The 17437-nt window shown below is 34.2% G+C and overlaps 1 protein-coding gene across 1 annotated transcript in view; it reads left to right on the top strand.

The window, feature by feature from the left end:
• The window catches only part of LOC113517876 (leucine-rich repeat-containing protein 24-like), an 85240-nt gene extending 68956 nt beyond the window's left edge, over nt 1-16284 (top strand). Inside the window, exon 2 of the mRNA XM_052893758.1 lies at nt 13843-16284. Coding sequence (XP_052749718.1) covers nt 13878-15641 — 1764 coding nt within the window. The 5' untranslated portion in view covers nt 13843-13877 and the 3' untranslated portion in view covers nt 15642-16284. The remainder of the gene's footprint in view (nt 1-13842) is intronic.
• Nucleotides 16285-17437: the final 1153 nt, after the last annotated feature.

The raw sequence follows: 17437 nt of genomic DNA, 5'->3' as shown, positions 1-17437 counted from the left end.
ACGAGTGGCGGTCTTCCACCGTGCGTTTTTCAAGGCACTTTCTTCCACGCACAACCATTCTTTGGAATCAACTTCCAGCAGCAGTATTTCCGAACCGATACGACAACATAACCTTCAAGAAAAGAGTATATTCCTTTTTAAAAGGCCGGCAGCACACCTGCAATGCCGCTGGTGTTGTGGGTGATCATGGGCGGCGGTAGTCACTTACCATCAGGTGAGCCGCATGCTCGTTTGCCCCCTGTGTTGTAAAAAAAAAAAAAAAAAAAAAAATCTCAAGATCGCTCGAGCATTTCTGTTCAAATTTTTAAAACGTTCAGACATTTTCTCGTGAGGACGTAACAAACAGACACAATTTAAATTGCTGATTTAAAATGAAGTAGTTCTGCATTATATGTGTTGTGATTTGTAAGTCAATATCGATACGTACGTGTAATTGTTTATCTATAACAACTTTCAATTTTTTCACCGCATAATAAAATTTCTGTTTTGCCAAAGGTTGACTGCGAGAGAATGCTATATAGTATTTTTATCCGTAATTTGTGCCAGACAATTTTTTTTTGTAAAGTAATTAATAAATAATAAATAAATAAACCAACTCGCGGCCCCCCTGAAAACCTTTGTGGTCGATTCCTGGTGAATTCGTCACGATGGGTCAACTGGCCTGACTTCATCCCCATCTATTACCCATCTTTGGTATTTGGCGAGTATATACATACTAATAATGACCATTTCACTTTAATTACATACAGAAACTTTGAATATAATTTACTTAATCCTTAAACATGATTTACTTAAAAATAACAGTTCCTTTACAGTCATATTAAAAATAGTAGGGGACTAACGTGGGACGACACTCTATCGATTAAGGAAAGAATAAGTGAAATCAGTGCCCAATTTGGACATATATTAATGTATAATATATACACAGGAAAAATACGATATACCTTCTTTTTTTTAAATTGCTATAAGGTAATAATAAATTGTGTTCTACAAAAAAAAACCGACTTTAATTATGGTAAAACCAGTTATTTTGATTTATTTAAAACTAAACTACTAAACCGAACTTGATAAAATCTTTATGAGACTAATGTACATATCCTTTCAGACAAATAAAATCGATTTACAACTAACGGAGTTATGAAGTAACAAACATTAAAAAAAATAAGATTGAGGTTATTCAAAAGGGGGGTAAAGAGGTTTCTTCAGGGTCGGCAACGCGCGCTTAATATCTATAATTTTGCAGGTGTTCATAAGCTACGGTAACAGTTTATAATCAGGTGGGCCGTATGCTTATTTGCCACCTCAGTGGTGTAAAAAAAATACAACCGAATTGAGAACTTCTTCCTTTTAAAGTCATTTGACAAACAAACAAACTCCTTGATTTGTAATAATATGTATTACGTTTATAAAATAATAGATCATTGTCCTTTTTGAACTTTTGTAGTAGTTACAAAAGTTCAATAACCCAATAGACACCTTTCTTAACATTAATTACTCAAATAAAGCTTTCACTAGGTGGCTCTGGACCTTAATCTCATTACTAAAGCAAAACATCTGAACCAGGGGTTCCCAAACTTATTTTGTCTACTGCCCACTTTGAGAATAAATTATTATTTAGCGTCCCCATTTTTTCACCTGCTTAAAATCCACTATTACTTCAAGATCAACAAATCACCCCCCAAGCCTCTACACAATGCCACAATTTTTTTTCTGGATCTCTTACTGCCCCCCTTTAGGCCTGCAGCGCCCACAAGGAGGCGTTATTGCCCACTTTGGGAAAGGCTGATCTACATAAACGAAGGTACGACGCCTTTGTTTTATAATTTAGAAAAGGTAAGCATTTTTTAAATGCAAATTAATTGGATAAAAAAGATTTAACGCTTAATTAATTACGTTTTTTTTTAAAGAGTAATCTATTTATTGATCGAGTAATTAAGCGTAAGCGCAACCCGTTTAAATTAACTTTTTTTTTTAACTCTTAAAAATATAGAGTGAAATGAATTCCTACATATATACTCTAGAACATTTTTTAATGGATGATAATGGAATTTTTTTTATATACAACTTAGAATGGCTGTAGGCTACCAACCTCTTTCAAACCTACATAGTTACAGAAAAAGAAATAGTGACGTTCTTGACAATCTCCTTGTCTTAGCAATTTTACGGAACTATATTTTGTATCGCGACTTATTATATCTGAATTTATTTACTGTAAATATTATTAATTATACAATCTCGTACTAAATCTTTCTTTCTTTCACTCCTTCTGAATGTATATATATAAATATCATCAAGCACACATCTCTACATTTCCACATGGCAAACAAGCTGACGGCCCAGCTGATGGAAAGTGGTAACCGTCGCCTATAGACATGAGCAGTACCATGGACATAACAGAGTATACTGTTTCACCAATGATACCCCTCATGCGTTGCCATTCCTGAGGACTTAGGTGTTATTTCTCTGTACCCTGTAAATTCACGCCATATCCTATCCTTCAAACCGAAACACAGCCATGTAAACATAACTGCTTCACGGTAGAAACGCGAATGGGACAGAGGTACCCAAGCAATTGACTTTTGTACAAAGTCTCTCTCTTCTAAATAGTAACACCGCCTGCGTTATCAGTATATGCTACGGTCTAAAGGGGTAGTCAAGGTGAAGGGTGATAGATGAGGATGAAAACAGGCCAGTTGGCCCATCATGATGAATTCGTCTGGAATTAATCATGATAGTTTCCATGGGGAACCGCGAGGAGGTCGACCTGGTTGGGTGTATTGCTAGCAATGGGATTCTTAGTCTCCATTACTAACAATCCCTTTCCCTCCGACTAGTCAGTGTTGTGGTGACGGTTACACTCGACATTACTGTCTTTCGTTTTTCTTTTATCCCCTCTACTATCTACTTTGTTTATTATAATCAGGATAAAATATTATCCTACCTCTACAGTTGAACTAAACAATACAGATTTATAAAATTTCATGAAAATCAGTTCAGTAATTCCGGAGATTTGCGTGAACGAACATTGTGCAACGAGATTTTTAACCGATTTCAAAAACGAAGGAAGTTTTTATTTTGTCAAGATATTTAATTTTCACCACCACCACCACACCACACCACAATTTTCACCACCACCACATCACTTAGAGAAGCTTGGACTAACTAACTAACTTGGTCCCATAAAATCAATTTAGTAGTTTAGTTTTAAATTAAAGTAACTGGAAATTTCCAAAAATTAAATAATGGACGATTTAAATTGAAGTTAGGTTTTTTTTTGTAGAAGACAGACATAAGTAAATAATTGTGTTATAAGCTACGTTACAGGTATTACAAATCACAATAATATATTACATAATTCATGTATACATCTGCTATAACAAAATACATACATACATATCTGTCACGCCTGTCTCCCATTAGGGTAGGCAAAAACGATGGAACGCCAAATGCTTCGATTCAAACAAACCTCTTTCGCTTCTTCCACATTCCTCAATCTTTTCATACACGCTCGCCGGTTACGGGTACTTTTAATTTATCCCTTCTTCAGCAGGTCGCCTATTTGGTCAACATACGTACGTCTAAGGCAGCCCCAACCGACATCTCCATTCATACTTGCTCCATAAAATCCATTACAAAATACATTACACATATAAAGTTTTACGTTCATAAAACTTCCAAATCTTTTGCACACAATAATGTTTATTTAGGCCGTGGTTTGTTTTTGCCAGGGTATGGTCAAGTTACGAGTATATACGAATTTCGGTGATGAATAATATATCGTTGGTAATTAATACTCTAACCCTCCACTGACATGACTGATGTATTATTAGACCATTAAATAACAATTAGGGTTAAAGAAATAGACAGAGAAATAACTGTACCAAACTATCAGGTCTTCAGACGGGCTGTATGCTTGTTTGCATCTTCATTGTGTAAAAAAAAAAATGTTCAAGACATAAAATTAAGCTTTTTGTTTATAATTAAGCTTTTGTATGGAATGATGATGATGATATTAATCAGAAGAGGAGTAATGTCAGTGGTTGCCACGCTTAGCATGCGAGTTGGCAACCTCAGACAGGCTTTAGTGATATTTAAAGAGGGACGCTGCTACACATCTCTTGACCAATAAATTTTCTTAGTCACCTCCTACAACACCCATGGGAAAGGAAGGGGCGGCGTATTCTATGCTTGTATGGAACAAGATGTAAAATTTATAGATAGTAAGCTGTGTCCTACGGATTTTTTCACATGAACAATAATAAAAAGAATCCTATGTTTTAATCCGATATACACGTAGTTCATCTTTGTACTAAACTTTATTCAAATTAGAAAGAACTGCGTAAGAAGAAAGAAACCGTTTGAAGTGGAGGATATAGCAGAGAAATTACAAGGTACAGAGGCATAATACCTTAGTCTTTAAGAATAGCAACGTATTAGGAGTATCATGAGCTGAGTATACTCTGTTATATCCATGGTATTGTTCATGTCTACAGGCGACGATTACCACTTTCAAGTAGGTCATTAGTTTGTCTGTTATTCTAAATAAAGAAAAGAAAATAGAGAAATCACCAGAGAGTTACTCGGTTTTTTATTGACATATACATTTTTTTATTGGCGGTAAGATTCGTCAAAGTATAATAGTATATAATTTTTAAATAGTCACGGACATAGAAAGAATGTCGTATTGTTGTAGAAAAAATGAACTCATATATTTTAACAGATTCACAACTTTATAACTTAAAAATGTTTTTATTAATGCGACTTACCAATTCACACGTCCTCACCGATCGACGTTCGATCAACAACTGTCAACTGTTGGGCGTTGCCACCATCTTTTATTCCAGTTTCAGTGGGTAAATAAATATTGAAGAAATATAAAATAACTATTTTGAAGTTTAATCAAATCGGCAATGGTGGCACATATATACATATACAATATTTATGTACTAAATATATAGATAGTACATTGAACTATGACGTACTTTTTACTATTTTTTATTTTCAATAAATATAACAAACTAATACATCAGCCATTAACTGTCCATTGCTGAACATAGGCCTTCCCCATAAAAAGGGTTTTGCCAGTAGTCGCCACACTTGGCATGCGGATTGGCAACCGCAGTTAGGCTTTAGTGACGTATAAAAAGAGATTCTGCTGGCTATCCCTTGATCATTAAATTCTTTTAATTGCCTCTTACAATACCCACGGGAAAGGAAGAAGTGGCACCTTCTATGCCGGGACCACACTGCAATCTTTCAATGTTTTAGATTAGATATACTTTACGCTAATTATTAAAATTATGAATATAGTTTTTTTTGTGTTTTTCACGTGATATCTGTAATGGACAAAATGGACTAAATAATATGACTGCCAAGAATTCCAGTGTCGTCAAACATCGTATTATTAACTTAACATCGTAAATATATTGCAATTCGTCCATTCATAAACGTTTTTCTATAACAATTTGCTATTTATAGAATATTATTTATACGTTGCTTTATAAATGAGTAACATTTTGAACATTATTATTAAAATTGTTTGAAAAATACATAAGTTATGGCATATTTAATATTTATTAGTAACGCGTGAATAAATGAAAACTCTTTATTTATTCCCTTCAAAAAATGGTGCAGATTATAAAGATAAACAATATGTACACGAACAAAATTAATACTTAATTACATTAAAGCAAGATAAAGAGGCAACAATGGGCGGCCTTATCGCTGAAAAGCAATCTCTTCCTATCTATCTATCTATCCATTTAAGAGCTGCGCTCTTGTCGGTGGAACTCTTGCCACTCACTACGATTTTCAGCGAGTCTCTTCACCTCTTGATACGACACGACACCAACTCCTTCCTTAAACTGCCTGATGTAACTATGTCTCGATCTCCCTCTTCCCCTCCTTCCTTCTATCTTACCTTCTATTAAATCTCTTCCATGCCACTTATAATCAAATAATAATGTAGTAATCTTTCTATTTCTACTTTGAAACAAAATAAACCACATTGATGAACGAAATGTTTCATAAATGTATTTGGATTTAAAATATCTGTATTATATATATAATATTATATAATATAATAAAATCGTAACTGAACGATATCTGCACATGTACAATAAAGGTATATTAAAGGTTTTTCTTGAGGTTCTTGAGTAGCGACCACATACGGGTACATGCAGTGTAGGACGAGCCCCCACTAGATGGAGTGATGACCTGAAATGCGTTGCAGGGAGTCAGTGGATGCAGGTGGCTCAGAACCGTTCTTTATAGCAGTCTATGGGGTAGGCTTATGTGCTGGACATAAGCCTACCCCACAGACGAATAATGGCTGAAATGATGATGATGAAGGGTTTTTCAAGGTTGGAAACGCTCACGTGACACCCGTAGTATTGCAGGTGTCTGTATGTCTATAGGCTACAGTGTTACCGTTTACCGTTTACCATCAGGTTTTGCTGTATTATTGATTGCCACCTTTGAGGTATAAAAAATTTAAGAAAAATTTCTAATTTCTTTCTAATTTTAATAAATTGCAGAAGTAGACTTTATACAAAAGCCATCTGCTTGGGCATCTCTGTCTCATTCGTGTTTCAATCGTTAAACAGTTGTATTTGCATAGCCTATATTTCGGATTAAACGCTGCGACACGGTAATAAAGCTACAGGATTCAGAAGCGTAATATCTTAATCCTCAGGAATAGCTACACATGAGGAGCGACACAGTATAATACTCTGTTATGTCCATAGTACTGTGCATATCTATAGACGACGGTTACCACTCTCCATAAGATGAGCCATCAGTTACTTTGGTATTCTAAAATAAATTACTAAAACCTAGAAACGTTCAGTATATTTTAAGAAATTAAAATAAATTCACATAACTCTATTACGGTACCATTATACCGGTTAACCATTGTTGAAATGTTGGTTTATTATGACTGTCATTAAATGGGCCAAAAGATGCGTACGTTTATTTGCTTAATGAGGTTTCAGTTTGTTTAGATTCCCCGTCCGGTTAATTTAGTAAACTGTTTAATTATATCACATTTTTGTGGTTTTATTTTTAATTAGGTCTGTGCACGTTTTCGTTTAAAAATATTTATAACACGTCGACTATTTGGTGTTGAAACTATTATGATGTAATGTTAGTTACATTATATGAAGCTGGATAATTAAAACTGCTGGATAGTTATTTACTCGGATTCAGGTGTATACATATGTGGCGTATATATATTGTATATATAACAAACCTTTATATATAACTACTTTTGAATTTCTGTAAAAAAATAAATTATGAATAATAGAGCGCATGCGAGGTTGCGCGCGCAGTATAAATTGAAATTGTCATTCTTTTTTAAATATATAGACGTTTAAACATTGAATTAAATATTTTACTTACTCATTTCCCATACATAAAACATTAACAAAGTCTAACTGCAATAAAACTTCGGTAGATGACCAAGCATGGCATCTATTATCAAAACTTCCCAACTGGAGGAGCAGACTGGGAACGGCTGACATGATGATGATGATGTGCAAGCCATTTAAAACAGTTCATTTTTTAATTGTTAAACAATCACTATCGTGAGCCTATCAGGGGCTATCGACTAGTTTGCAATTTTGTGTTCTACAAAATAAAAAAATAGCTAAAAAATAAAAAATAGAATTACAAATTCAATCCCCCACCACAAATTGCTTTCATTTGAAAGATCGGGGAAATTCGAAAAGTAACGAATGTTGCATTTACTTAAGAGATGTAACCCGAATAACAAATGATGCGTGGCTTCTCTTGAAAGAAATGGGAGCGAAAACAATCCCCAACGCTGCAGCGAGTTTCTCATTGGAAAGTTTCGAAGGAAATATTTATTCGTGAGAACTTTAGAAGGTATTATTGCAGATTCACCCGCGATAGGTAACGTAAAATAAAAATACATTCTAAATGTAGAAATATAAAAGACTTAGGATTTTCAAAATTATCTAAATCCTTATATTAAAATTGCTGTGTGGACCCAGCATAGAATGGGCCACCCCTTCCTTTTTGGTAGGTGTCGTAAGAGGCGACTAAAGGAATTTAATAGTCGAACGATAAATAGCAGCATCTTTTATAAAACATTACCAACAGCTTAACTGCGATTTCCAACCCGCTTATCAAGTGTAGCAACTACTGGAAAAACTCTTCCTTATGGGAAAGGAGTAGGGGGTATATTTTTTTTAATGGATGATAATGGAATGGTAAATCCACCCGCGCTATCGGTATACACCGGCGGAGTACCAGTGAAGGATGATAGGTAAGGATGAAGTAGGTCAGTTAGCCCATCGTGACGAATTCAACAAGAATTGTTCACGACGGTTTCCAGGAGGAACCACGTGGAGGTCGACCTAATAGGGCATATTGCTAGCAAACGTCATTACTAACAATCCCTTGCCCCACCGGGGGTATATCCAGTAGTAGCCAGATAAGAGCTAATATGATATTAACATAATTAATGCATATTATTAATGTTAAATTAGTTTATTTGTTACTTTTTAAAGCCATAATGACTCAGTCAATCGCTATGAAATACGAGTATTAAATGTGTGGGATGGATAAGGATATAAGCTACTTTTACCCGGTCAGTGATCATATCCCCAAGTGGATAAAATCACGGATGAAAGGTCAGAAAATCCAATCAATTATTTAAATAATTTCAAATTCCTCCTAAATAAATTTTTCGGTTGATGACCGCTTGTGAACTTCCTGATTGAGATTCGAAAGTCCTATGATTTTTTATTTTCTGTATCGTTTAAAAACTCGATATTTTTAGAAAAAAAAAATGTGCGTTATTTAATAAATTTAACAGGTCAGCTATCAATTACCGCATAATATTAGGAGTAATAATAACCCCTCTGAAATTATGCGTTAAATTTTTCAAAGATTTTTTTTTTAAAATATTCAAATCTAGAGACGAAGAAAAACTACAAGGAGTCTATTTTTTTTTTTGTATAATTTTGTACATAAATATGTACAAAATTATTTAAACAGAATCCTTATTGATAATTATGTAAATAAACCTTCAAGAATATTTTAAAAAGTGAAACCAGTCAGGCATTTTTTGTAATGATTTGTGGAAATAAATGTATTTCTAGTAATATCATTAAATCTCTGAGTATTTTGGTGAGTTCTTCTCAGTGGATAATAATATTCCGACCTTACTAGAGCCTACTGGATTATACTAAATAGTGACATATTTGAAAAAAGGTTATTTAAAGAAATAAAAATGTTTTCTATTCTATTATATACAGTTGCTTTCAATTCATCCACTATTACGATCTATAGAGAGTAAATCATTTTCAGAAAAAAAAAGAGAAAACTACATTGCATTAGAAAAAGAGAGTGAAGAAATAAATCGATGTGAGGACTGTAACAATGGGCCGAAAAACGATAAAAGATTCCCGCGTTGCAAAAATAAAGAGAAATTTCGTGCTTTGCAGTACGAACGTGTATCTGCAATACGAAAGCTTCAATAAGTAAGTCCCGTCGTATCCATATCTATGTACTGTCTCTTTCTCCCCGGGATTTATGTTGCCCTGTCCTTTCACAGATGAATATACTGTTATATGTTTTTGCTGTGTTCGGTTTAATGTCAATTTCTTTCCGGGATATTACATTTGATTAATTACTGCAAGCGTTGTTAGATTTGTATTCTCAGATTTTGCTATATTGTGTGCGCTTTTTGGATTTATAAATGAAATCGATTTAATAAGAATAACATTATCTTTTACACCAGTAACATTAATTATTTTTCTCAAACATGCTTGGAAATGTGAGCATTATTTTGATAATCTTCTTAGAGATAAATCAAAATTGCCGTACTGGCCAGATACATGCGGGCAGAGGCCGGCAAAAGTTGTATGAAAATCCATATCTATCGTGTTTTGCGGCCAGATAAATTACTATGTAAACTCATATCTGTCCTGTAATTTAAAAATAGAATGACCTTTTACTTCGAAGCGTGGTTAGTAAGGAGGTAACTAATAAAAGGTTTTATTTAAATTTCGAACTGGTTTGCAAATAGAAAACTGTTTATTGAAAAAAAAAAAAACAAAGGACCATTATGGCGCGTCAAAATTATTATTGTTCGTTATTCGCCATTGAACTTAAAAGTAAATTTTGATTTCCGCACATTGTTTGAGAAAAGTACTATACAAGCCTTGGCCACAACTAGGCATTGATGGACTCACGTACGTGTGCTTCGGCTGCGCCTCGGCCCACATTTGCACGTTCGTCCATCAATGCCTCAGTTGCTGGCCGCTGCAGTAATGTACTATTACATTCATTATTTTGACAATCACTGTTAGTAATATTTCAAACTGTTTTTATTTCTATAAACCTATTTGTATCTATAGAAATATTTATAATTGAAAATCAAGACATTTCTATGACTACAGGTGTATTGAAAATGTTATAAAAATCTGCATTATTGGTAAACGGTTTAAAGTTATTTCTTATCTGTTAAATTTAAAATTATTTTACTATTATATCAGTCTCCCATAAGTGAGATGATGCCAATAGTTGCCATACTTGACAGGCGCATTGGCAACTGCGGTTAGACTTCAATGATATTTTAAGAAAGAAGCTGCTGCTCATCCCCCGTACCTTCGTCGCCTCATACGACATCCACGGGACAAATGGGATGGTCCATTCTATGCCGGCACCATAAGACAACCTGTTTAATATTTTGATTCATTCGTTATAGAAATAATTTTATAATAGAATTCAAAATCTTATATCTGTATGTATAGAACGCTTTTATCAATGTAACTACATAATTTTTAATGGTACTTATTTATTTATGCAATAAGAGAACTGTTATATATGTCCTAAATATATAGACAACATTACAAAAGCACTGCAATTTGAAATAACGAATCATGTCTAAAATAACCGGCCATGAATCTTTTGTACTCGTAGGTGGCGGTCACTGTATTAGAGTATTATCATCCATCTATTGAGCGGACATCCAGAACCGGACAAGACAAATATCTATTCTGGACCATTAATCCTTCTAATCTTGACAGACCACCGGAAGGTGTATAGGCTCGAGTGAGGATATTTATCAACAGGACTTGAGTGCTCCTGATTTCTTGTTCGACCATATGATAATGTATATATGGCTTTTTTCCATTCGTTATTAGAAGTGTTTTTGCAGAACAAATGTATTTATTTCCCTCTAATTTGTCGGAGATATTTCGAGCTGGCTGATTTATTTATTGTAAACGTTTGTTTGTTGAACGAATAGGATGGGAAGCTGTTTTTATTGAAGATAAATCATGTTTAGGGTAAACAATTTTGCATAATTGAAATTACCTTTATCGTAAATCTAATAAGCATATAAATTGAGATATAAATTTTAATACTGATTAGTAATATTTTTAGCAGTAACTATTGAATTATTGAGTCAATAATTTGGAAAATATGAAAAGTGTTATACAACCTTCGATTAGATAGAGCTACGACATATGTGAGGTGGCGGGAAATAACCAAAAATAGAATAAATCAAAGTAAAGAGCTAAAGGTCATGCTCAATGGCCTATGTCCAGCAGTGGACTGATGGTCTTTTTTAGTATTTGCTTCATTTTCTGTTAACACAAGAAGTCAACGTTTCATAAACCATGTCAAAGACTTTGTACATATAGCGAAGATAACAATTCTCGATACCAAAGAACACTATCCTAGCTTGACTGCATTACAACATAATGCACTTTCTTGATACAAAGAGCAAACAAGCATACAACTTACTTGATTATATAATTACCACCGCTCATGAGCATCCACAATACTGAAGGAATTACAGATTAGACTTAGAAGAACGTGTCTACCAAATTTACAATAAAAAAAGGCCTGGAACGCAAATGTCCAAAGGTGAAGATAGCATCAGAGGTATAGAGAGAATAATAATAGAGGAATCATCTTGTTCGTCATTCACATTATAGTTTTAAAATGTAATTTATTAGTATTGCTTTATCTACTTCCTGGACCTTACTTGAGATCTAGAACATTTCTTCCAAAAAAAAACGTAGGTGACAATTTTTTTGTTTTCAGTTTATCTGCTAAAATGTTTCATATGTAGTATAATAATGAGAGAAGTGATGATGATGATAATGATATCGATTGCAGTTTGTTTAAAAAAAACGAAGAATTTCGTTATAATAATAGGCAGACAGATTAATGATCAAGTTAGAATGTTGTATACAAAAAACCACGCCGTGAAAATAAACCTCTAAAAATAGATTGTAAAACTAATTATATTAACTAATAAAGAGCCAAGAGATTTTATTTAATAAACGGACGAAGCAATATTCGGTCCGTGCCTTGAAGTGCTCTGTGGTAGCACACTAATTTAATTAGAGGCTGATTAATTACTACCCAATTATACTTGATGAATTTACCCTTTGACACTGACAGTGGCTTTCCGTATATTGTAAAATGTTCTCTATTAGAATATACTGTATTCTTACGAAATACAATGATATTTTAATAATAATAGTGTTCCATTTCGTATGGACGTTAAATAGTACATTAATGATTACTATTTACATTGAAATTCATAAGGAAAGGAAAATTATAATTGAAAATTTATTACTTACTAACAATTTAAGGTATCACTGCTAATAATTTTTTTTTATACTACTTAGAATGGCAAACAAGCTGACGGCCCACCTGATGGAAAGTGGTAACCGTTGCCTATAGACATGAGCAGTACCATGGACATAACAGAGTATACTGTTTCGCCCATGATAACCCCCATGCGTTGCCATTCCTGAGGACTCAGGTGTTATTCCTCTGTACCCAGTAAATTCACGCTATATCCCACCCTTTAAACCGAAGTTTGTCGTTGGCACCCGACAAAGATTAACAATTCACAATTTGTTATAATAAAAAGTATATAGTGGGCGGGTATTAATATAAAAGAAAAAGAATATAAAATTGGCATAATGTTCATTGCTGATCAGACAATCCCGAAACATTGTAACGTCAGTAAAAGCAAAAATAAAAGATAAAAAAAAGAATTTTCCAAATCGGTTAAGAACTGACAGAGTTAAGAGGTAATAAACATAAAAAATACAACAGAATTGATATCATGCTTTTTTTTAAGTCGCTTGAAAAGCTTTTTGAAATAAAAAGACCTATTTTGTATGATGTTTCATGCACTAGTTTCACTATTGTTTAGAATCTAATATTCATCGTATGCAGCACTATAATATAAAGCGAATTATGTTTTTTTTTATTGTTTCTTCTTTCAACTCTCCTTAAAGCTTAGATTACGAATGAAATAAATATTATCAAATTTAAAATTTCATATATATATGACCTAATAAAATTATAATAGTTTTTTTTTACTTTTAAAGTAATGATTAACGTTGAAAAAATAAATACGTAGATGTAAGTATAGACGCTAAGTAGGTAAAGGCTACGTAAATTTGAAAAGATTTAGTTGCCTATTCAAATATTTAAATTGTAATATTCGCAATTAATTTTTAAACTTAATTAATTCCATTATTATTTTTACGAAATGGGCATGAATAATTTCTTTTGATCTTAATCTAAAATTTACAGACTTGGTTCGAGTAAGTTATTCGTAAAAGCGATTAGTAATACGATTACGGCATTTTCCAAGCAGTCAGATTAGATTTAAAAACTGCGTCTTAAAGTTAAAAAACTAGAGGTGACCTATTTACGGTGTTAATAAAAACAGACTTCATCAAACTCGGTCACAGATACGATAACCAGATCCATTGTATTTCCTGTTTCAGCATTGTTTAGCTAATCTCGAGTGATTAACGTCCTCCCTTGTTGTTTCAGGCAGTCGGCCGATGTAAACATAAAGCCGAAATGAGATGAGTATGCGTGTGGCGTGGGCCAGGTGGTACTGGATTGTTATATTCACGACGTGCGCTGCACGGACCGCCAGCGACTGGCTCGACTGCGCCCACATCGCAACCTGTCGTTGCAAATGGTCCTCGGGCAAGAAAACAGCCACGTGTGCCTCCAGTGACCTACGCCGCCCACCATCTCTCTCATCAGATATCCAAGTCCTCGATCTGCACGACAACCCGCTAAGAAATCTGCCCCAAGCAGTTTTTGCTAATATTGGCCTTTTGAATTTGCAAAGATTGAATCTGAAAGCGACGAAATTGAGGTCGATCCATGCCGATGCATTTTTAGAGTTAAGAATTTTAATCGAAGTCGATTTAGCCGATAACGACCTGTCTAACCTACCGAGAGATATATTTAGAGGCAACGAAAGACTGCGCCTAGTTGTACTAAGCAACAATCCTCTGACTACATTAATTGCAGACCAATTTCCACCATTACCGCATTTACGGATGCTTCTATTAGATGGTTGTAGACTGAGATCTTTGCATACAAATTCATTGAGAAATCTAAAATCACTAGAGACAATAGATTTACGTAGAAATCAGCTAACATTCCTTCGTTTAATCACGTTTTCATTACCTGCTTTAAAGACTGTGTCACTGTCAGGAAATCCATGGCGATGTGATTGCCGTCTTCGTGAGTTTAAGGACTGGTTTTTAGATAGTAAATTGGGTACAGAAGAGTTAGTGTGCGTAGAACCGTCAACACAAGCAGGTAATAAGTGGCGTAACGTACCAAGTGACAGTATGGCCTGTGCGCCAGAAGTGCGATCAAGTACATTAGTGGTTAGAGCTGAAATCGGTGCACCTACATCTTTCGGTTGCTGGGTTCATGGAGTTCCAAAACCACAAATTACATGGTTATTTGATGGTGTAGATGTACATAATGGTACTGTTGATGTCGATATGGAAGAGTCAGAAACTAGTATAGACGATGATAATTTCGAAGTTAGAGTACCTGGAAGTGTTAGATGGGTTAATATTACTCTTTTAAATGTAACCTCTAGTGCTGCTGGAGAGTGGACGTGTGTAGCTAAAAGTATCGCAGGAGAAGCGAGAGCTATTATAAGTTTAGTTTTGCCCAGATCCCAAACCGCAACTGCTCGTACTGCTCCTGGTATTCCTCAGCTTTTAGGAGTTGTATTTGGCGCTTTAGGTGTTTTAGCCAGCCTTGGATTTATTGCTGCTGTTGCCTGTTGGCATTTAAGGAGAAGAACTGTTCCAGCGAGTCGAAGCTTTACTGACCAAGAAAAAAGACTTATCGATGCATCAGTAGTTGTTAGCTGCGATCGCTCTATCGGAGATATGGCCTCGCCTTGTGATTTTGAGTTAACTGAAAGATCATTATCAGTTGATGATAATCAACCTAGAGGGTGTGGTTTCGACCCTGTTCATATAACTATAGAAGGTACTCCTGGAACTTTTCCGCCTCCTCCAGCGGAGTTTGCAGTACCTGTTCCTTATGGCAATATATTCATATCCGTGCAAGTGGCAGGGAGAGGTGAGCCTGGAAAGTATCCAGATTTATTGAGTGGTGGAGCTACTCTACCGAGGCGGAGTAGAACATGTTGTGCTACACCTGCATATGATAATATGGGTCCAAGAGTGACAGCTACTGGAAGTTCTACCTGGTCATTGCCAGGCGCCAACTCAGAAAACGCAGAACAGTCAGAGACACCTGTTTTAACATTACCACCTCCACCTCCAGAGTTTGTCTCCCTTTAGCCTAGGCCATTGGTACTAGACGCCTCTAACCTGAGGTGACCTGGTACCTAGGACATTTCGAGTCAATTAGACTATTCCCAATTTTATTGTATTTAATGCAATTTTGACGTGATTATTCATTTGTAAATAGTTTAGAGTGCTAAGTGCGGACGATGTGTGACATCCTGTGAGATAATAAGTAAGATTGTTATCAATATAACATTATATTGTATAATAAACTATTTAAGAAACTTGTTAATATGTTGGGATGATTGAAGTTGCGACATCTTCAAAGAGATGAGAATGCGTCTCAAGTTAAATGCCGAAGATTGCTTTGTAATCTGTGAACTACTCGTATTTAAGTGAGACGTACCGTAACTTATTTCGCATTTCTCATTAAATATTACAGCTAGTTTTTCACCTTATTTGTCTCTAGATATTCCTTTTAAGTCTTACGCGTATGTGTCTTCCCAACTTTTGTAAATATCATTTATTCGTATTATACAAACTTCCCAAACATAAGACTGACCCTTTTGTCTTGTTTTCGTCTCTCTTTGTGACTTTAACGAAAGTGTATATACACCTCTTAGACAAGATAGCTTCAACATTTACTTTAAAAGCAAAATATCTAATGTAAATGAAAATAAACAGATGATGTACAAGATGGTATCGTTTTATTGTATGTATCCATCGTTTCACTTGGGAACTACAAATATTGGAATGACAGTGACAATGGATAGCCATCAAGAGATTTAATTCGCCGAGGGCTATAATATCATGAACGTTATTTATGATCAGCTATATCATTGGAAAATTACAGCGAATTGGCATTATTCATTTGATTTGTTTAGAATTTAGATTGTAATATGTATTCATTCTATGCTTACTTAATCCTACTATAATTATAAATGTGAAAAGTTTGTAAAGATGTTTAGATGTTTATTTATACTCAATTGAGATTTAACAACTGAACGGATTTAAAGCTATTTGACATATAAATAAAACCTATACTGGATTTATATATAGGATTCTTATATCGTAATAATCTTAATTCCTGATGATAAAGTCGCAAGAAAAATTTGATGGTTTAAACACTACAATAACTGTCATAAAGAACTATGTGTAATCTAATCACATATGTTTCTTTAATGCTATGGCCATGATCATAACGTCGTCATCGTGGTAAGTACTCATTAGTTATGGATGAAAATCAATAATAATGCAGATAGCTTAGGACAGTTCCTTATGGCAGTTTAAGGGGGAGACCTATGTTTAGCAGTGAACAGATAATGGCAGAGACGATAATAATGAACACAAAACTCAAGAATAATTGAATTGAACTAAAAGACATGTTTTTTTTTTCAAATATTTGTTAAAGTCCAATAAAGGTTATTACGAACAAACAAAAAAAAGAATATACTCAGTAAAATGTAAAGCCCCATTTTTCCCCATAAAGTCCATTGTAAGCTGCTAATTTAAATTTCATAGCTTGTAACAAAACGACGTCTGTTGGTTGAGCTAGTTGAAAGCGTTCATAACTTTAGCTTATGGAAGTGCGGTCACGTCGCAATTATCTATCAATTTTTAACAAAATTTTAAAGATTTTCAATGTTTCTGGCTTATTATTTAAACAGGGCTCTGCTTACAAACTAAAACAGTAATTAAAGACTACGTTGCATATGAATCTGTCACTAAACACTTTCCACTTACTTCACATTTAGTTTTTTAAATATTTCAAACACATTTATGCGATTAAAAATTAATTTTTAGCAACAATTTGATAACAATATTGTTTATGCAGTAATATATACTTCAAA

The sequence above is a fragment of the Galleria mellonella genome, unplaced genomic scaffold, assembly GCF_026898425.1.
Source record: "Galleria mellonella isolate WM207_F2 unplaced genomic scaffold, CSIRO_AGI_GalMel_v1 utg184, whole genome shotgun sequence".
NCBI lineage: Eukaryota > Metazoa > Arthropoda > Insecta > Lepidoptera > Pyralidae > Galleria > Galleria mellonella.
This window is presented reverse-complemented; position numbering and strand designations above follow the sequence as displayed.